This window comes from Moschus berezovskii, chromosome 2 (assembly GCF_049115385.1).
Source record: "Moschus berezovskii isolate FMDL1 chromosome 2, NW_MosBer_1.0, whole genome shotgun sequence".
Classification (NCBI taxonomy): domain Eukaryota; kingdom Metazoa; phylum Chordata; class Mammalia; order Artiodactyla; family Moschidae; genus Moschus; species Moschus berezovskii.
This window is the reverse complement of record NC_142461.1, coordinates 63,821,494-63,843,711: the sequence shown is the minus strand read 5'-3', so window position 1 is coordinate 63,843,711 and position 22,218 is coordinate 63,821,494. Positions and strand designations below refer to the sequence as shown.

General features: G+C 46.1%; 1 protein-coding gene and 1 non-coding gene across 6 annotated transcripts in view; one reads left to right on the top strand and one right to left on the bottom strand.

Annotated features, from left to right (window-relative positions):
* The window catches only part of CLASP1 (cytoplasmic linker associated protein 1), a 279,111-nt gene that overhangs the window by 171,032 nt on the left and 85,861 nt on the right, over positions 1 to 22,218 (bottom strand). For all 5 annotated transcript variants that reach the window (XM_088828824.1, XM_055398059.2, XM_055398061.2 and 2 more), the window contains exons 3-6: positions 9,335 to 9,413; positions 7,844 to 7,947; positions 6,970 to 7,061; positions 4,840 to 4,915 (exon numbers count right to left, since the gene is read on the bottom strand). In XM_088828824.1, the coding sequence (XP_088684950.1) occupies positions 4,840 to 4,915; positions 6,970 to 7,061; positions 7,844 to 7,947; positions 9,335 to 9,413 (351 nt within the window). The remainder of the gene's footprint in view (positions 1 to 4,839; positions 4,916 to 6,969; positions 7,062 to 7,843; positions 7,948 to 9,334; positions 9,414 to 22,218) is intronic.
* Positions 9,945 to 10,070, top strand: LOC129538770 (U4atac minor spliceosomal RNA). Its single transcript, XR_008682310.1, has one exon. It is a non-coding gene; the product is annotated as a U4atac minor spliceosomal RNA (small nuclear RNA).

Below are 22,218 nucleotides of genomic sequence, written 5' to 3'. Positions count from 1 at the left end.
AAGGGAATGCAGCCTCAGGCAGGCAGCTGCCAACATGCCACCAGCTTGTGGCCATGGGGGCACACATACTGGGGTGCTGCAAGTACAGCTCTGCCTCATCCTCATTCTTTGGAGAAAACTCAGAAATACACATCTCCCAAAGGTAAAACTGTCCAAACTCCAAAAGTAAAAATCACCCTGCAGACACATATATAGACACACACACGCACCCACCTGTAGGCTAAAATTCAAGTTCAGGCCAGCCGTTTGTGCCCTGTGGTCCTGAATATGAAGCACTCAACACAATGGCTGGTGGAGCTGGTATTATCTACTTCTTTCAGACTAACAACCTTAGCCTTTAAATAACTACTCTTCAGGCTCAGAAAGCTACAGGGTCAGTTAAACGACCCTCAATTCAAGAATCACAGAAGAAGAGACTGTGTGTGGCACTAAAGAGTACTGTAACCCAGCTGAGAAGACAAGTGTCCCTAAAGCAAGTCAGTTGAGGCCGAAGGGATAAAGCAGTGTTCCCCTCCACATGCAACGATGCAGGTCCCAGTCTGGCTTCTGGCCACCCACAGGCTCACCTTGCAAAGGACCCCAACAGCTCAGACCACTCAGGTAGCAAAAGACAAGGGCCCCAGGACGTGCCTGTCACTTCACCTCATTACACTACCCAGATGTGAGTGGCAGGAGACAGGCTCCCTACACAGCCTGAAACTCAAGGGGAAACCTCACCCTCAGGGAAAAGGAGGGCCCCAGAAACTCCTGCAAGGCCAAAGTCACCCCATCCTCCATAGCCACCAACCCACCCACTTCTCAGGTGCTGGTCAAACCCTCACCAGGGACTTCATTCTCCCACCTGCCCAGCACAAAGCACAGCCAGCCCAGCCCAAGGCCAACTGCAGAGAACACTGAGATCAAGGCTGGTCCTCAGGCACTGCAAGATGCTTTCAGGCTTTGAAGATGCAGATCAAACTGCTCAGGAAAACAGACAGCAGATGTGGGGGTGAGGGCCTGCAGACACGATACCTCACTGCCTGAGGCCAGCTGGGCAGCTAATGAAGATATATCAAAGGTTTCCAGGCAGAACTGCAGTTTTCCCTATCTGGCAGAAAGTGAGAGTGAAGTCGCTCAGTCATGTCTGACTCTTTTTGACCCCATGGACTATAGCCTACCAGGGTGCTCTGTCCATGGCATTTTCCAGGCAAGAACACTGGAGTGGGTTGCCATTTCCTTCTTCAATCTGGCAAGGGACTCCCTATTAAGCAAGTGTCTCAAAACTGCTGGCTGCCTTTGCCCTGTCCTCCTAGGCAACAGACATAGGCCCTGTTCTGCAACCCACAGCCCAAAGGAGGAAACCCTGACTTCAGCTAGGAAGGTAACATCTCATGACTGTAAAGCCACCCCATCCTTCCATCCCTCCCCTGACCCTCGGCTAACACAGGGGCCCGAGATACAACTCTCCACCATGAGATACGACAGGAAACCTGAGGAAAGCTTCTGGAAACGCCTCTCCACTTGGGGAAAGAGAAACGCAGGGAACACTAAACCACAGGAGACCCGCAGGGAAAAGTGCACGTGGACTGGGCATTTAATGACACGAGGAAACGAGTCACTCTAAAGGGGCAGGAAGCAACAGTGGTATTAAGATTAGGTGAGGAGCCCGTTCCTTTTGGAGTAGTCAAGAACTAAATAACCAGATGTCTAAGATTTCCTTCAAAACCATCCATTCAATACATTTTGCTTCCAAATGATGGGGTGGAGGAGCAAAAGCAGTGAAAGTAAACTGGCCTTGAGTGGGCCGCTGCTGAGGCTGCGTGATGGCACAAGGGGATGAGTACAACCTTTTCTCCACTTTATCTAAATGTGAACCTTTCAATATAAAAAAGCTGAAAACAGGAGAGGGACAGAGTAGCACATTTTCATCTGCCAGGAGGGCCGGACACACACACAGCCGGACTATACCTGTGCCAGTCTTGTGAGCAGAGCTGCAGAGAAGAAAGCCCGGGGGTTGGGCAGCCCAGCAGAAGAGCGAGTCACGCACAGGCCCGGGGACATCACACAACTGCTAACACGCCCTGCGGCCTCCCTCCCTCGGGCCCCCTTTACAGGGGGCCCTATACATTGTCCCTGCTGCTCTCGTAACTGAATTACTTTCAGCAGCCAAAGGCATCCTAAGCCACACAGAGCCTGTGTGTGGGGTCCACTCTGAGGAGCTGGGTCACTGTACAATGAGACCACATCCAATCAAAAGACTCACATCCTCTGGGGCAGGAGTGTCTACAGGGTTCACCTTAAAGGTAAATCCCACTGACGTGAGGAGCCACGTGCAGGGCCACGCAGAGCCCTCCAGCCACCCGCACACACACACACCACCACCACCACCAGAGGACTGAGGGCTGGATGGAAGAAGACCATAACGCTGGGCACCCAGGGCAGTGACAGCACCAGGAAGACACAACTGTCCTCTACAGCCTGAGATGTCCACAATTAAGAGGGAAAAGCCATGCAAATAGTTCTGCAGAATCCACTCAGTCCTAAGGCGGTCCTGGGATGATAAAGAGGAGACAGGGTAATCTGGACCTTGATGGTTCAGAGACTAGCAGGAAAGATGGACAAGGAAATGCGACTAAAGTCAGGAGCACAAGCACACAGACATAGGCACCCCCAGGAGGAGGGGTGACTAAGGGGTGGCATCAGGGGAGCAGGTAGCATCCCCAGGGGTGGAGGTAAGGCCCTCAGGCCTGTGTGTCTGCACACACTCGCTCACGTGCAGAGAAACCCTCCTCGGGTAGATGTGAACACACAGGCTCCTCAGATGCTCAGTGCGGGAAACTCTGGCTACAGATGCTGCCTACTCCAGATGGCCGATGACTGCCCGCTGACCCCGGCCTCACTGACCCCCATTCTGCCTCCCGGGCCCAGCGTGAATACTCACATCACCTGTCAGACCAGAGTAAGCACCTGTACTGTGCTTAGTCGCTTAGTTGTGTCTGACTCTTTGTGACAACATGGACTATAGCCCGCCAGGCTCCTCCGTCCATGGGGATTCTCCAGGCAAGAATACTGGAGTGGATTGCCATGCCCTCCTCCAGGGGATCTTCCCAACCCAGGGACTGAACCCAGGTCTCCCACAATGCAGCAGATTCTTTACTGTCTGCTGCTGCTGCTGCCAAGTCGCTTCAGTCATGTCCAACTCTGTGCGACCCCATAGATGGCAGCCCACCAGGCTCCTCTGTCCCTGGGATTCTCCAGGCAAGAAAACTGGAGTGGGTTGCCATTTTTGTCTCCAATGCATGCATGCATGCTAAGTCACTTCAGTCATGTCCGATTCTGTGCGACCCTATGGACAGCAGTCCACCAGGCTCCTCTGTCCACAGGATTCTCTAGGCAAGAATACTGGAGTGGGCTAACATTTCCTTCCCCCTTTACCGTCTGAGCCACCAGGTAAGCATCTGAGTGAAGAACAAAGCGCCTCAGCCAGACCGGCTGGCTTTCCTTCTCTACAGAAGGACAGGACACCATGTGGCAGCAGTCACAGCCTCAGAGAGTGACCTGCATAAATCATTTTTCGCACAGAAAACAAAGTGGAGACAAGACATTAAGGGGGCAAAAAGGCAAAACAGTTCATTTGGTAAGTTAGAATCTTTTTAAAAAGTAGATTCTGTTATTTTTAATGTTGCACAATAAAGCATGATTCAAAAAATAAAAATATCTGAAAATCACATTTCCAATGTCAAGTGTTCTCAATAAAGGTTGGGTAGAGGATGAATAGAAAGAAGAAAGTGGGTGCAGGCGAGAGAGACCAGCATAGCCTGGCATCAAGCAGGAATGGGCAGCACAGCAGAGCCCCAAAAAGGAGGCAGGAATGCAACTGGGATGAAGGGCAGAGACACGGAAGCAGTAGAGGGCAGGAAGTGTTCAGACCCCGGGCCCTCGGAGCTGAGCTGGGGGCAGCGAGAGGAATGCAGACGTGTCCACGGAGTGCACTTCAGTTGCTGCCAGTCAAGGCTGAAACTGAGACGTTGTTCCCAGCATACAGTCAACCCCTGGACGATGAGGGCGTCAGGGCGCCAACCCTCCACACATGCATGGTTCAGCCTCCTTGGATCCAGATTACCAGGGTCCGTGCGGTACAGCAGTGTATCCTATGAACATCCGCCTGAAGGTGGACCTGTGTGCTCTGGACCCATGTTGCTCAAGGGTCACAGTGTACACTTCTGTACGTCACTGTCCCATGTTAATTAAGCCCCTTTATCTAAGCGGCTGTGTGAGCTAAGGTGACAGCCAGGGCCCTTGATGACACTAGGAGTGGCCTAGAGAGAAACGGTGCTTCTGAGCTGGGCTCACCACTCACCAACGCCGCCCCCCACCTGCCCTGACCACTAGAGAAGTGGTGCTTTGTGGTTTTTCAGTTTTTGACTTAATTTACATAAAACATCAACGAGGCACCAGTGTGGCCACCACCCAAAGCGAAACACGGCACCTTTCCATCACCTCTGAGAAGTGCCCCCAGGCCCTGAACAGCCCACCTCTCCCTCTCTGGGAGGGGGTCACTGCTCCCTCCCCAATGCCCACCTCTCTGGCTACACAGATGGTGACCACAGTGTCCTTCTCTTGGAGGCTGGTCTGGATGAAGTCACTTTATAGGCTAATGGGGGGCCCATTAGAGAGAAGAGCAGAGCGGCTCCCAGGTCTACCCAAGACACCAGATACGGGGCACTACTGGGCACTAAACCAACAATCGCAAACAATACCTGGAGCTCTAAGAGATGAGTAAAACCCACCCACACATCCCCAAAATGTTCCTTCACTCTGTGAAACCAACGATTTTCCTTTCTTGCCAAATACACTCACCTGGCTGTTGGGATCTCCTAGTAGGTTACATATATGTGGCACGATCTTGCTTAGTGTTAACGTATGAGCTCCGGAGCTGAAAACAAAAGGAATGCTTTACTGGTGGTGTAAACAGAAGACAGAAAGTCACCTCCCCTACCCCCACCACTATCTCTCACCAAGGCTCACTCCTTATCCTCCCTACGTGCTTCCAAAATAAACACACGCCCAAAAGCCCTCTGCACAGAGTCCAAGACTGTGAGTGCTTCTCACAAGTCTCCCCCTTCACTTGGCGTCCCTCCAAGCTGAAGCCCGAGCCTGGCCCAGCGAGGGTTCCACCGTGCTGGCATCACTATTTGTCCCATGATGGTTCCTACTCTGCCTGACTCACTGTGCTACCAGGCAGGTCCCTGGAGCCCTCCTCTAACCCTCTCCCTCTCCCCGCAGCGTGTGCAGTTCTCCGCTACAACGGATGTTCAGGTAACAACTGCATGATGAAAACGCTGCAATGAATGGCTGAGAGGACACTGCCCTGTTGGAGAACAACTAAGCTACTGGCAACTGTTCACCACCATAAGCGCAGTCACAGACATGCTCTCTCAATACAATGCTCTCTGACTACCCTCGGATTACTCCCTTAGGATAAATAAGTGAGACAACTGTTATCAAAGGCTGCTGCTGCTGCTAAGTTGCTTCAGTCGTGTCCGACTCTGTGTGACCCAATAGATGGCAGCCCACCAGGCTCCCCCGTCCCTGGGATTCTTCAGGCAAGAACACTGGAGTGGGTTGCCATTTCCTTCTCCAATGCATGAAAGTGAAAAGTGAGAAGTCGCTCAGTAGTGTCCGACTCTTAGTGACCCCATGGACTGCAGCCCACCAGGTTCCTCCATCCATGGGATTTTCCAGGCAAGACTACTGGAGTGGGGTGCCATTGCCTTCTCAGTATCAAAGGCTAGAAACATTTTTTAAAAGCTTCAGACATTTGCCATAATTAATGACAATGAAAAATCTAGCACATTAAGAGGTGAAAAAAATCTACCAAGTAATACAAACATTGCACTCTCTATTTTGTTTTTGAAAAAGTAATAAAACTCTAAAGTCTGGAACAAAATGTTACATGTTAACAATGATTATCTGAAGGTAGCAGAATTATAGACAATGATCACTTTCTTCTTCACGCAGATTTTCCAGGACATATACAGTAATACTTTCATAATCAGGAAAGGTGATCTGTAAGTTTTAATTTTAAAACATCAAGAGTCATTAAGGAAGCAAAACCACAATGACACAGACTACATGCATATCAAAATGGTTAAAATTAAACACAGTGATAACATTCAACATTAGTTTCTGAAGAAACTAAATCATTCACACACTGATAGTGGGAATGTATAACAGTACGGACTATAGAAAATAACTAAGAGTTTCTCTTAAAAACTAAAAACGAACCTGATAAATGACCCAGCAATTGCACTCTCAGGCATTGACCCAAAATAAATGATAACTTCTGCTCAGGCAGAAACTGGTACATGTATTTATAACAGTTTTATTTATAATAAACAAAAACTGGAAGTATTCAACAGGTGAATGGTTAAATACATTATGATACGTCTACATCAGGGAATTCTACTTGGCAATAAAAAGCAATGAACTGTTCAGCCACAGCATATATGCAACCTCAAGGGAATTATGCTGTGGGGAAAAACAACAAAGTTGATCTCAAAGGGTCACATTCTGTGTGATTCCATTCATACAGCATTCTTAATAAAATCTCAGAGCTGGAGAACAGGTGACCGGCTGGTAGAGGTTGGGGACTGGCTAGAAGAGCAATGTGAGAGTGCCTGGGGTGAGGTTCAGGGCTGCCCGTGAACGTGGCAGCGAGTTATCTGGAGCTGCACTCCTGACAGAGCTGGGCACACACAGAACACACTGGACACGCATGTGTCACTGGAGGAACCTGAACAAGCTCATATCAACACCGACTTCCTGGTCTGGACCCTGCACTACAGACTCACAAGACAGGGGGTGGGTGCGAGGCACCTCCCAGGACACTTCTCTACATCTTCCTATAAATGTACGATGATTTCAAAGTTAAAAGCTACAAATACAAACGCCTGGCCAAGGAAGCCCTCAGGCCCCACCCAGACTTACGCATTGAGGGTAGCCACGAGGCAGAGACACGTGCCTTCCCGGGTGCGGAAGTTCTTGTGCTTGAAGCCGCCCAGCATCCGGTCCCACACGTACTGCAGACGGCAGAGGTAAGGGGGGGAGAGGAGAAGAGGAGGCTGCTGCAGCCCATCCAAGCCAGGGGCCCCCAGGGCAGGGACCTCCCAACAGGTGTCATATCCCTCCCGGCCTCCACCAGCCCTCTGGGGAGCTTTTTGGAAAATGGTAACACAGGTTTCTATACCAAACTAAAACCTTTCAAAACACATTCCTTTATGTAATTGCATTTAATTTTCCCGACAACCCTGAAAAAGAGGTAAGACTGTCCCCAGTTACCGGGTGAAGAAAATGAAGCAGAAGAGGCTGGGTGACTTACCAAAGGTCGCCCACTCACGCTGCTCTCTCGGCCTGAAGAGCTGTGCCCACCCCACCCTCTAACCTGCTCTGCTTCCCAGGCTAGTCCACGTTTTACCTTCCCTGGGAAAGTTTCTCCTCACACCGGCTCACCGTGCCCCACCCCCCAACAATGGACAGCTGGACCAGTAAGACAGAGCTATATCCCTGGCTGTCCATCCCAGCAGCCCAGCTCACCAGCAGACACAGGCCAGGGCTGCAGCCAGGCTGCTGATGGCCCTGACATCACAGCTGCATCTTTTCAGAGACACAAAGAGTCAATTACATAAATGAGCTTGAGTCTAAGAAATTAAACCAAGCACTCCATACCCATGTTAAGTTCACTAATTTATTCAAAGGTACACCCTCTGTAAATATCCTATGGGGGGTAAGAGAGGCCAGATGAAATACCATAAATTTCTTTTCTCTGAAACCCATGGACATTTTAAGAACAGACCAGTCTCACCTGGGGATTAGCAGCCTGATCCATGATCTTCAGCAGCAGGGCCTGGTCTTGCTCCCTCACAGAGTCTTTAGCATCTCCCAGTCTGTCTATTAAACTCGGCAGCACTGGAAATTAAAATGCAACTTGATCAAATGAAAACCTACTCTGGTGGCCCGAAGTCACCAACTGTGGGTATTTCAATTAACAAGGTATCTCAAAATCCTGGCCTAAATGATGCACATCACTCTACACCCACCAACCCCTGTAAATCTCCTCCTGCTCAAATTCACGGGAACTCCTATGAGAATTTGCAAACATCCTTTGCATGGACACACTATTTGTCTTCTTCCTTATGCCACCTTCCTCTGGGCAGTTCCCAGTGTGTTTTTAAGATGCTGGAATGTTATTAAAATGGATGTCGATGGAAGACCTAGGCAGGAAAGAGTCAACACAAAAGGAAATCCAGGTAAGAGAGAGAGGCCCCAGTGCACCTGCTCGGGGGTGGAAGAAGAGACACTTAAGGCTCAGTCTGCTTTTCATTTTACATAACATCTCTGCATGCTCATCAGACAGAATGCAGCTCTCCACCTGTCCTTCCTCCCCACAGCTTAGGTGGGCTATCGCTGCTGTTCCAAGGACACTTGGATGTCAGAGGTCAACTCACTTTGCTTCTTCTAAGTCTATTAGAAATTTCTTTTACAGAAAATAATCCTGGACATTCCATTTAATTTGGTATTAAATAATCATTAATAAAAGTAAGAGGGATTTTTATTTGCAGATACATGGCTTATGGCAGAGTGGGAAGAGCTCATGACTTTATCTAAACATGAACATTGACGAGAAAGTTAACAGAAATGCACAAATATAGGTGTAACTGTTGTAACCATAAATGCTAAAAGGAAAGGGTTAGGGCTTGTTTTGTTATTATGAAAGCCCAGAGGTTGGGAATAAAATCGTCTCTTAACCTTTGAAACCTGATGTTATTTTTATTTCATTATTCTGACACTGTTTTCCCTTCAAAATAAAAGTGATCATTTACCACACACTTGAAATGACACTGCCAACCAAAGTGAAAATGGTCATAGTACCAATAAACTGTTTAAAAATACAACTGCGTTGGATCTGTAAGACTCTCAAAGAGAAAAGGCAATGCCTCTCCAAGAGAAGGGTCAGAGGCAAACAGGGTTTGGTTGGCACCACAGCATGATGGCTAATTGGCATAAGAAATAAAAGTAATAGCTAGTACTAAAATAGGAGGATGGAAAAAGACAGCAGAAAGGTATGGAAAGGAGGCCAGGGGATGCCAGCAGGTACGGGAGGCGGCACATCCAGGCGTGCCCACGCGGGGACCGAGGGCAGCGGAGCAGCATCTACACAAGCAGGAGGGGGTGGGGGCGAGCCGGGGAGGGGGCGAGAAGGAAAAGGTTGGGGGCTGAACGAGGGCTGGCTATGGGGTACAGCCAAGTGCAGGGTTCCCAGTGAAGGCCTAGATGGGAGAAGGAGAGAGCTCACCTGTACCGATCTGCGCCTTGAACCGATCCTGCAGCCGGGTGACCAGCGCGGACAGGATGTCCATGCCCAGGAGAACCACCTGCAACGGCAAACAGCAGGCTCTTGTCAGCGGCCCATGGCGTGCTCGGCGCCCTGGCCCGCCGGCTGCAGGCGCGCCCCCCGCATCTCTGGCTCAGACGCGGCCCTGGAGCCCCAGCGAGCGCCGAGCCGTGAAGCTGGCTATCAGGAAGAGGGCCGCTCTTGTCCGAAAGGGCTGTTTGCGGAGCTAATACGAGAGCGCCTGCGGCGAGACGCCACTCAAACACCGACGCCGCGAGCCGGCTCCGAGCGCCAGCCCAGGAGGGCGGGCGCTCCCGCCAAGGCCCCGCCCCGTCAGGGCGCGCGTATGCAAAACAGCTCGCGGCCGGCGCGTGGCCTTCTGGGTACCACTGAAAGGCCTCTTTGCGACCTTCCACCTTCGAAAACGAAGTGTTGGTGGCGAGCTTCGGAAGCCGTGATCAGCGGAGGTTCACCGGCTGCCGGGCGGCTGCGGTGGCACTGGTGAATTAGTCGCCACAAGCCAACCCAGTGTTGGCGCCTACTACTCGCGCCGCACTGGAGCGCTCCGCCAACCATCCTTTTCTTGGGGTTGCGCTACTGTCCGATGAGCGCCTAGCGAGGACAGTACTGCTAACGCCTATGCAACACACCCGCACCGGCTAAAGCCCAGCTTTATCACGGTGCAATTTTTGGAAAAAAGAAAAATCTTTTTTTCCACGTTTTGTTATAAGAACAGTTTCTTAAGGTGTAATATGCAATGACAGCGAAAGCCCCTAGGTGGCGCTTCGAGCTGACAAAATGGAGTTATGAGTTTTCCACAACCCACACGCTTTCCCAAGAACTACATAAGCCCCTACTGTTCCTTTCTTTGTCTTATTCTGCCGCCTGAACTACAGAAGAGCCTCCACTACTCTTAACCCTGAGAATCCCGTGGACAAAAGAGCCTGGCTGACTACATACAGTCAAACACTGCTGAGCAAGTAACACCCGCGCCTGGCACCTGCTCGCACCAAAGTAAAAGAGAACACAGGTACCCGGTTTGTAGGGTACCTGTGTTCTCTTCTACAATTACACAGATAACGTGACTCTTCCGTTCCGTCGCTCAGTCGTGTCCGACTCTTTGTGACCCCATGGACTGTCGCCTACCAGGCTTCTCCGTCCATAGGATTCTCCAGGCAAGAATACTGGAGTGGGTTACCGTTTCCTTCTCCAGGGGATCTTCCCGACCCAGGGATCGAACCCGGGTCCTCCCGCATTGGAGGCAGATGCTTTAACCTCTGAGCCACCAGGGATTCTTAACCCCCGCCCCCAACTCGCCCTTGCCACCTCGCTCTATCATTAAGACGAGAGCCCTACAAGGCGTGTGTCTATGTGTGTGTGTGTTTATGTGTGTGTGAGTCGCTCTGTAGGAAGCATTTTTGCATTGTGCAACTTTATTAAACATAGTTCAGAAACGACCTGGGGCACGGTCCGGTGTTTATACAGAACCAACGAATAAAACTGCGGTAATTCTAATTATCCTGAAGCTATGTCAGATAGTGATATAATGACTCCTTGCATCTGCCTGCCCTTGCAAGGTTTAGCGACCAGAAGAACTGATGCTTTTAAACTGTGGTGCTGGAGAAGACTCTGGAGAGTCCCTTGGACTGCAAGGAGATCCAACCAGTCCATTCTAGAGGAGATCAATCCTGGGTGTTCATTGGAAGGACTGAGGCTGAAACTGAAACTCCAATACTTTGGCCACCTCATGTGACGAGTTGACTCACTGATGCTGGGAGGGATTGGGGGCGGGAGGAGACGGGGACGACAGAGAATGAGATGGATGGATGGCATCACCAGATTGATGGACATGAGTTTGAGTGAACTCCGGGAGTTGGTGATGGACAGGGAGGCCTGGCGTGCTGTGATTCATGGGATCGCAAAGAGTCGGACACGACTCAGCGACTGAACTGAACTGAAAAGTAAAAACACCTTTAAAGTCACTGTTTCAAAACAAAGGAATCAAAACTGTCCTTGTAAGGGACTGGCGACTTGAAGATATTAAAAGGGCATAATTTTTTAATTTTTGTATAAAGAGAGCATTGTTTTGTGACAGGTTTTTTTAAAAGCCTATAACAGTAAAAAAAAAAAAAAAAACACACACTTTAATAACTTCTTTTATGAGCTACAGAAGATGAGGAATCACGTGCATTCATTTCCTTTCAAAGCCCTAAAGATCAGGGGGGGTACCTAAGAGTAGGGGGAGTAACAGTACAATGGGAAAAGCTTGACAAAGGGTACTGGTACCGCAGGCAGATCATCAAGGTCAACATCAACAGCCATACATCAGGCTGGAGGTGTGTATGCCTGGTATGTGATAAAACGGGGCTTTAGGTCTATGATCCTTAGCCTGAAGACCCACAAGCCCAGTCTAATAACAATATCAGATCCCCACAGAGGGACAGCCTACAAAATATCTTACCAATACATCTCAAAACCATCAAAGTCAGCAAAAAGAAGGTAAGTCAAATTTCCTTCTTCCTTGTCACTGCCAAGAGAAGCCTAGGAGACAATTAAAGAGGAGTGTGAGCTTCCTAGGTCATGCCTGCCAATGCAAGAGAAGCAGGTTAGATCCCTGGGTTGAGAAGATTCCCTGGAGGAGGAAATGGCAACCCACTTCAGTCTTCTTGCCTGGGAAATCCCATGGACAGAAGAGACTGGTGGGCTACAGTCCAGGGGATCGCAAAAGAGTTGTACATGACTTAGCGACTAAAACAACAAATCCTAAATGGAAGCCTAGAATAGATAAAGGACATTAGATAAAATTTTAAAAGACCTGAATAAACTATGGACTTCAGTTAATCACAACCTATCAATATTGCTTTATTAACTTCAACAAATGCACCATAGTGAAGAGGAACTAAAAAGCCTCTTGATGAAAGTGAAAGAGGAGAGTGAAAAGGTTGGCTTGAAGCTCAACATTCAGAAAACAAAGATCATGGCATCTGGTCCCATCACTTCATGGGAAGTAGATGGAGAAACAGTGGAAACAGTGTCCGACTTTATTTTTTTGGGCTCCAAAATCACTACGGATGCTGATTGCAGCCATGAAATTAAAAGACGCCTACTCCTTGGAAGGAAAGTTATGACCAACCTAGATAGCATATTAAAAAGCAGAGACATTACTTTGCCAACCAAGGTCCGTCTAGTCAAGGCTATGGTTTTTCCCGTGGTCATGTATGGATGTGAGAGTTGGACTGTGAAGAAAGCTGATCGCCGAAGAATTGATGCTTTTGAACTGTGGTGCTGGAGAAGACTCTTGAGAGTCCCTTGGACTGCAAGGAGATCCAACCAGTCCATTCTAAAGGAGATCAGTCCTGGGTGTTCACTGGAAGGACTGATGCTAAAGCTGAAACTGCAATACTTTGGCCACCTCATGCGACAAGTTGACTCACTGGAAAAGACTCTGATGCTGGGAGGGATTGGGGGTGGGAGGAGAAGGGGACGACAGGGAATGAGATGGCTGGATGGCATCACTAACTCTGTGGACATGAGTTTGAGTGAACTCCGGGAGATGGTGATGGACAGGGAGGCCTGGCGTGCTGTGGTTCTTGGGGTCGTTGAGAGTCGGACACGACTGACGACTGAACTGGACTGAGTGTTAAACAATGATATATGATGGGGAGGCTCCATGTGGGATAGATACATGGAAGACTCTACTATCTTTGCAATTCTTCTGTAAATCTAAAACTGTCCTAAAAATTTTATTTTTCAAAAAAAGAGCAAACTCTCAATTATTAGGAACTGGCTTTTCCCTGATGAAATCCTACGCATGTGTCTGGGTGCACCACTGGCTGGAGGGGGGAGTGCTATTCATTACAGAAATATTAATGACGGGCTTCAGTTCCCACCACCTCCCTTCAGAATTCCCACAAGACTGTGATGAAAGAGGACTATGGTCTTTTCAAATATGACAGCCCATGTCAGTTTACCCACTTGTGGAATTTGGGAAAACAAACTTTAAACTTTTCCAGGATGGAGATTTACTGCCAGATCCGACCAGAGCAGGCCTAACTAAATCCTAGGCAACAATGTTCCCCAAAATTCCCACCCAAATAGACTGGGGGAGTCCAGAGCACAGTCCCAGGCACCTTCACGGAAAAACAAATCCCCCCACACACACTTGTCTATTTCACCCTTAGTCACGGCCCCAGTGGGGGCAGGAAAGGAGAGGCAACCCACAAATGTTTATCTTCATAGTTCAGGCCCTTCTCCTACATTTCCATTTCCCTAATGAAGAAAGGGAGAAATGAATAAAGTCACTGCCCAGAAGACAACTCTAATTAAGAGCTGTGAAGCCTCTCTGTGCCTCAGTTTTCTGACCTGTTAAATGGGGACATAGTAACAGCTATAGCGAAGGTCACTGTGTGTACATGAAGTGCTTGAAATAGTGCTTGGTGCATGGAAAGGGCCAGATGACCCACACAATAGCTGTTAGCCCCAAATCATGGTCACTGCCAGTGCAGGGGCCAAACGTACTAATTCAGATCAGTGGAGGCCACGCCTAGGATTCTTGGGGAGAGGTCCCGGGCTGACAGAGGAGGCTTTCCAGAGGGGTTGAACTGCACAAGGCTAATAAGCTGTGGAGAATTGGCCTCATACCAAAGGAAGAAAAGACCTCCCAGCAGAGAGAAGAGTGAGGTGCGAAGGTGGGAAGAGTGGAACAGCTGGAGCCTGAGGACTTGGGAGGGGGCAGGGGAGGCAGCTCCAGAAGGGCCTCAGACACGTCTTAAATACAGTACAGGAGCAAAAGAAGAGCTGCAATGTACAGCAGGGAGTGACAGGGCACTGTGCCCACCATGGGAAGATGGCCAGGAGAGAAGGGCAGAGGCAGAGAGAGGGTCAGCTCACACCCCTCACTCTATCCATAGTTTTCACTAAACCAGCAATCCTGCATGACCCTTGTCTCCTCCAAAATTCTATCTAATTTTAAGTTTATGTTTTGTGTCCCCCGCTAAATGTCCTTGAATGTAAGGAATACAATGTCTGGTATTTCCTTACTTCCATAATGTACAACATGATACTGGATTCATGGTAAGTGATAATAAACCCCTACTTTACTAACTCAGTTTCAGAAGTTCAGTTCAGTCGCTCAGTCGTGTCAATGAATTAGTTTGGAACAGATGTGTTCAGGGCTAACACAGTTCCTTTATCCTATAACTTTTAAAAGGAGGTAATAATGGCTGACTAACTCAGGCCACCCCTCATGCTAAAAACAACTACAAATGCGGAATTTCACATAAAAGTACATCTGCTTGGAAACACTGGAGAACTAAGAAGGCACAGAAAAACTACCAGGTCACAAAACATAAGAAAACTAAAATCCAGAGAGATAAGCCTGCAGTAAACGGTCTACCTTTGCTCCAGGGCTGTTTATATACTGGAAAGGGGCAACAAGACACTGAGAATTACTTGTGATACCACTTGGATCTAGAACATACATTCCAGAGACCTCAAACAACCCCCTACACTTTGGGTTGGAAATACAAATGCTATACATTTGGAGAGTGAACTGGAAATAAAACAGCCTCCAGATGTACTGCAGACCAATTTTCAAGAAACTGGGTGACCTAGAAAAATACCAATCCCTGACAGCAGATAGAAATGATTTTATTAGATTGCTGGTGCCCTAAACCCCCTGGAAGATAAAAGCACAAATCATTTCTGGATGGAGAGAACATAATTCTAGTTTAGTCCTCAATTTACTTCTATAAACAATTCTCAAACACAATGTCCAAAGCACAACCAAAGATAATCAGGCACGCAGGACAACTACAAACAAAAACTTGCAGAAATGAAGATCCATGTGAGAATAATGAGTAGCAGAATAATTCTTCCTATGCACAAGAACACAAAATACTTAAGATTAAAATTAGGGGGAGAGGTGATTACTTTTGAAAAGTAGCACAAATTTTTAAAAGAACCAAACAATGCAATGTCCAAAATTAAGTAATGGATGGATGGACTTAAAAACATATAGATGAAGAGGGAATTGAACAGGAAAGTCTGCAGAAAAATTCCACAATGAAGTCCAGAGAAACAAAAGGATGGAAAATTCAAAACAGTAGGTAAGAGACTAAGCATAGAGAAAACAGAATTAACGTAAGTTTCAATGGAGTTCACAAGAAGAGGTCAGCAAGCAGAGACCAGAAGCAAGAGCTGACACCCACCTGGGTCCCTAGTATACCCCAAATACAAAAACAATAAACAGAAAACAACAAGTGTTGGTGAGAATGTGGGGAAACTGGGACTCTGCATTCATTGTTGGTAGGAATGTACAGTCGCTACAGTCACTGTGGAAAACGGTATGGAAGCTCCCCCAAAAATTAAACACAGAATTACCATGTGATCCAGCAAATCCACTTCTAGATATAAACCCCAAATACATAAAAGCAAGGATTCCAATAAATACTTGAACACTCACATTCTGAGCAGCATTATTCCCAACAGCTAAATGGTGGAAATAGTCAGATTTTAATCCAAGGGTCAAACTGAACATCATAATTGATGAAATACTGAAAGCTTTCGCTTTGACATGGGGAACAGGACAAAAAGTCCATTCTACATCTTCTTTTCAATACTGTATCTAAAGTCCTCACTAAAGCTTTATGGCAAGGGAAAAAATGAAAGATACAAAACAGAGAAGCAAAACTGTCAAATTATAAGTAGAAAATCAAGATCCACAGGTAGAGTATAAGTGAGTTTAGCAAGACTGATTAATACAAAGTCAATATACCAAAAAGGAAAAAAAAAAAAATCAACTACTTTTCTATACTAACAATAAGTTAGAAAGGAAATTTTTCAAGTTTCCATTTTTAATTGCATAAAAATTAACACCTAAGAATAAATCTAGCCAAAATAATTCTCTACTCCCAAAGCTACAGAGTAATAAAAAAAAATTAAAAATTACTAAAATAAATGGAGGGAGAAACTACAGATTGGAATACTCAATACTGCAAAATTTCCATTTTTCCCAAATTGATCTACATACAAAATTTCACTCAAAATCCCAACTGTAAGTTATCTTTAGGAAGTTCACAAGCTGATTCCAAAATCTATGTGGAAATGCAAAGGGCAGGACACAAGACGGTAAAACTCACTCCCACAGAAACTCAAGATTTACTACAGAAGAGAGGACAGAAACAGACTTGTGCATAGATGGGCCCTTTCTCTATGACAAAGTAGGCATTACACCGGACTGAGAACCCTGGGTCAACTGAATATCCATCTGGAATAAAAAAGCAACTGACTTCTATCTCAATCCATACATAAAAATGAACTCCTGGTTTCAGATTTAAGTGTGGAAAACACCACAATAAAGCTTTCAAAAAGTGACATCAGAAAACAGCTTCATGATCCCCAGATGGGGAAATATCAGGACACAATAGACAATAAACCATTAAAAGAGAAATCCATGCACAGGACCATATTAAAATCAGGGACCATGGTACACTGAAATATCCTAAGAAAGTAAAAGGCAAGTCATGAAGTATTGGAAAACAATATTAATAAAACAAAAACAACAACAACAGGCTTGATTCTGGGATACATAGAGATCATCTACAAGCCCAATCAATAGACAACCCAGTAGAAAAGTGGGCAAAATATTTGAACAGGCCCTTCACAAAAGATATCAATGTTCATAAATATATGAAAAGTTGTTCAACCTCGATTACTTGTCAGAGAAACACAAGTTACTGGACTGGCCAAAAAGTTCATTTTGTTTTTTCTGTAAGATCTTATGGAAAATCACAAATGAACTTTTTGATCAACCCAATAAAATATGAGACTACTACATACTCCCTGCATGGCTAAAATTAAAGACCCACAGACCAAATGTTGACAAGAATATGTTACCATGGAACCTCTCACATGTGCTGGGAGGAATATAACCTGGTACAACCAACACTTTAGAAAACATCTTGGCATAGCTCCCAATGTGAAGGTACACATATGCAGCTATCCCACTGCTAGGCAGCACAGTTGCTCAGTCGTGTCTGACCCTTTGCAACCACACGGACTGCAGCACACCAGGCTCCCCTGTGCATCACCAACTCCCGGAGTTCACTCAAACTCATGTCCATTGAGTCAGTGATGTCATCCAAACATTTCATTCTCTGTCGTCCCCTTCTCCCCCTTCTGTTAGGCATATGCCCAACAGAAATGCACGCACAGGTACAACAGGTGAAATGCACAAAAATGCTCAGAGCAGCCCCATCCACAACAGCCAAAAACTAGAAATCCGGATGCCCACCTACTGTAGAATGTGAAAGTTGCGGTTTTCATGCTAGGGAGAACAATAAACAATCAAAATAAATAAATCAAAGCTACCCTCAACAATACAGATATATCCAACAGTGAGTGAAAAGGCCAGATGCCAAATATATACAAACATAAACTCTAATTTTAAGGTGCATATTTAGATGATAAAACTAAAAAGAAAAGTAAGAGAGTGATGCCACAAATGTTAGGAGAGTGGTAACTTTGGGGAGCGCTGGCAATACTCCAATTCTTGTCCTGAGGAGCAATCAAACAGCTGCTAGCTTCAGGACAACTCATTAAACTGTGACTTTGTACACTGTGCACCTTCTATATACAGTTCCAATTATTTTTAAGGTTTTTAAAACTAGAAAAGTGGGAGTGACCTAGACCACTCGACCTACATGTAAGTCTGACAAGTGGCTGGGACCTCTTGTCCAAGTACCTTACTTACTTACAAACTACAAGTCAAAGCCCCAAAATGGGATCTACCACAGTTCTCAAACCACAATCATATCCGCTTAATGACAGAGAAAGAAATACTTTCATTTTTTGTCCTCAAAAAAAAAAAAGTCCATAAGGGACAAAGAAGAACAGGTCACTTTCTGAGTCATGGAAGACTGGATTAGCTGGAGTAACAGAATTATACTGCACTTATATTGTACTTTATTGTTTTTAAGGTACTTTTGGATGAATCGGAATAATCTCAAAATAACCTGAGATGTGGAACATATTACCCTTATTTTGAAAATAAGGAAAATTTTAAAAGAGGTAAAGAGACTTACCTAAGGTAATAAAGTCCACAGTAATTGAACTGAAAAAGAAAAGCCTCCTAACTTGATCAAGGTCAGTCTCACTACAGCATAACCACAGTATCACAAAACCCCATTTTTTAGTCTTCTTTGTCTTTCTCGAGCTAGCTGAAGACCTTAAGCTGGTCACATTTCTCCCCTGCCAATGCCAGAGATAGAGCTGGTCTCAGCTCCAAACATGTTTGATGCTCTGATAATGCCCCAAACAGGAAAAAGTCCAAGGGCGTTGTGAGCACAGATCTGGGTGTGAATCCCTACTGTACCACATCTACTGTCCAACAGAGATGCTCAATTTCCAGGCCTCACACACTTCATCCATGAAGTCAGAATAACCACATATTTACCTCAAAGAGTGCACAGGAAGGTTAAAGGTTTTAACAAAATGCCTGATATGCTGAAGGCACTCAATAAGTGTCTGTTCCCTTCTTTATGAGAACAGCACATTTTTTTTTTTAATTTCTGGCTGTGCTGGGTCTTTGCAGGGGCTATTCTCTAGTTGCAGTGGCTTCTCCTGCTGCGCCGTGCGTGCTCTAGGATGCAAGGGCTTCAACAAGTGTGGCACACAGGCTCAGCGGTTGTGACTCACGGGCTTTAGAGTGCAGGCTCAGTAGTTGGGGTCCACAGGCTTAGTCGCTCCAAGCTATGTGGGATCTTTCAAGACCAGGGATCGAACCTGTCTTGCCTAAATTGGCAGGTGGATTTTTAACCACTGGACCACCAGGAAAGTCTCCAGAGCAACACTTTCAAAAAAAACAAAAACAACAAAGCACAGCCCACTGAGGAAAGAGCAGAACAGTCCGGGGACGGGGGGTCGTAACCCCAAAGAAGAAAGTGAAGGGCCTGAAATCTCATCACCCAACTGTCAATAGTCCTCTTCTTCTTCTTTTAGCCACACCATGAGGCATGCAGGATATTAAGTTCGACCAGGGATCAAACCCAAGGCCCCTACAGTGGAAGCATAGAGTCTTAACCACTGGACCACCAGGGAAGTCCCCCAAGTACCAATATTCTGATGACTATCCCTCAAGACATCTTGCGTGCACACATATGCACGTGTGTGTGCTATGATTTTATATAAATGGGTTCATATGCCATGGAATTAGCCCCAAATCAATACAAAGCGATCTACAACCCCAATTTCAGTGGCTGGATGCTATCCTGTTGTATACAGGCATCAGGATCAATGGACCAATCCGCCAAGCCCCTACCGACAGTCATTATTTTAATCAATACTTCGACGAATACACACTTCAACACGTTACCTCCTTAGGATGAGTTCTCTAAAAGAACACACACTGTACACTTGATTCCCACTTTTTTTTTTTTGCCATGCCATGTGGCTTGCAGGATCTTAGTTCCTCAACCAGGGATACAGCCTGCGTCCAGTGCAGTGGAAGCAAGGTGACCAGGAAGCAAGGTAACCACTGGACCACCAAGGAAGTCCCCAGCATTATTTTTACCTTAATGTGCGAGGTGCCCTAAGGGGCTACAGGATGCTCCCTCTATACATTTTTTATTGTTGTAGTTATTTTAAGACTCTACACTGCAACCTTATTAAATAAGGAGAAAATTAACAGAACTCTTACAATGTGATCATTTTCAATTCCAAGAATAAAAGCACAACACATATACTCAAGAACAGAGTGATAAAAGTCAATGACCCTGTGTATTCACGTGACACTGGAGAATTAGTCACCCAAACTTGCTGTCCTTCAAAGCACCACCCAGGGAGTCCTAGGACACCCATGCCAACCAGATGCCACTGAGCAGCCTACAATTTAAATCCCTCTTCTGGAATGGCCTCCAGAGACAGTTTTTGAGCACAAAACATAAATAACTGATGTTAGATTAATGGAACTAATGAAGTGACAGGCTTGTTACTGTTGTTGCCCACACACTGAGGTCTTGCCATGAGGAAGAAACTTCAGGGACTTCCCTAGTGGTGGAGTGGTCAAGACTCCATGCTGCCAGTGCAGAGGAGCCAGCTTCAATCCCTGGTCAAGGAACTAGACCCACATGCTGCAACTAAGACCTGGTGCAGCCAAACAAAAAATAAACAGTTTAAAAGAAAGAAAGAAACTTCAGATCATCCATCTCAAACCACTTCATTTTACATAAGAGCATTAACAGGCCCAGTGAGGCCAGGAGACCAGGGTTGAACACAGTTCAAGGCAGTCAGTAGCCTTTGTTTAAGAATCCGGACCAGCCCAATACAACCTTTAGCAGTGACAGGAATTTTCCGTCAAGATCTATATTGTCCAAATCAGTAGGCACCAACTATAGGAGGCTACTGAGCAAGTGACATGTGAATGGGAAAAAGAATTTTAAATTTTCCTTAAAACATTAATTTACTTAATGTAACTTTCAATAGCCACACATGGCTACCATGCTGGCCAGCACAGCTCTAGACCACTGGGGGCAAATTCCAGCAGGGAGAGATGAAGCAGCCTTGTAACCATGGAAACCTGAACTCCTCTAGAAGTGCTGCTTATGTGATCCTTATGTGAGAATCAAGGTTAGTGTGGCCAGATTTCCAGATTTTAAACACTGGCAACTATCTGAAAACTATGGACAGAGGTTCGTGACATTGTACAGGAGGCGGTGATCAAGACCATCCTCAAGAAAAAGAAATGCAAATAGGCAAAATGGTTGTCTGAGGAGGCCTTACGAATAGCTGAGAAAAGACGAGAAGCTAAAGGCAAAGGAGGTAATGCCCATGTGAATGCAGAGTTCCAAAGAACAGCAAGGAGAGATAAGAAAGCCTTCCTCAGTGATCAATGCAAAGAAACAGAGGAAACAATAGAATGGGAAAGACTAGAGATCTGTTCAGGAAAATTAGAGATACCAAGGGAACATTTCATGCAAAGATGGGCTCAATAAAGGACAGAAATGGTAAGGACCTAACAGAAACAGAAGATATTAAGAAGAGGTGGCAAGAATACACAGAAGAACTGTACAAAAAAGATCTTCATGACCAAGATAATCACGATGGTGTCATCACTGACCTAGAGCCAGACATCCTGGAATGCGAAGTCAAGTGGGCCTTAAGAAGCATCACTACGAACAAAGCTAGTAGAGGTGATGGAATTCCAGTTGAGCTGTTTCAAATCCTAAAAGATGATACTGTGAAACTGATACACTCAATATGCCAGCAAATTTGGAAAACTCAGCAGTGGCCATAGGGCTGGAAAAGGTCAGTTCTCATTCCAATAACAAAGAAGGGCAATGCCAAAGAATGCTCAAACTACCACACCATTGCACTCATCTCACACGCTAGTAAAGTCATGCTCAAAATTATCCAAGCCAGGCTTCAGCAATACGTGAACTGTGAACTTCCAGATGGTCAAGCTGGATTTAGAAAAGGCAGAGGAACCAGAGATCAAATTGTCAACATCCATTAAACTCCAGAAAAACATTTATTTCTGCTTTATTGATTACACCAAAGCCTTTGACTGTGTAGATCACAACAAACTGTGGAAAATTCTTCAAGAGATGGGAATACCAGGCCACCTGACCTGCTTTCTGAGAAATCTGTATGCAGGTCAAGAAGCAACAGGTAGAAACAGACATGGGACAACAGACTGGTCCCAAATTGGGAAAGGAGTACATCAAGGCTGTATACTGTCACCCTGCTTATTTAACTTATATGCAGAGTACATCAGTACATCATGTGAAATGCCGGGCTGGATGAAGCACAAGCTGGAATCAAGATTGCCAGAAGAAATATCAATAACC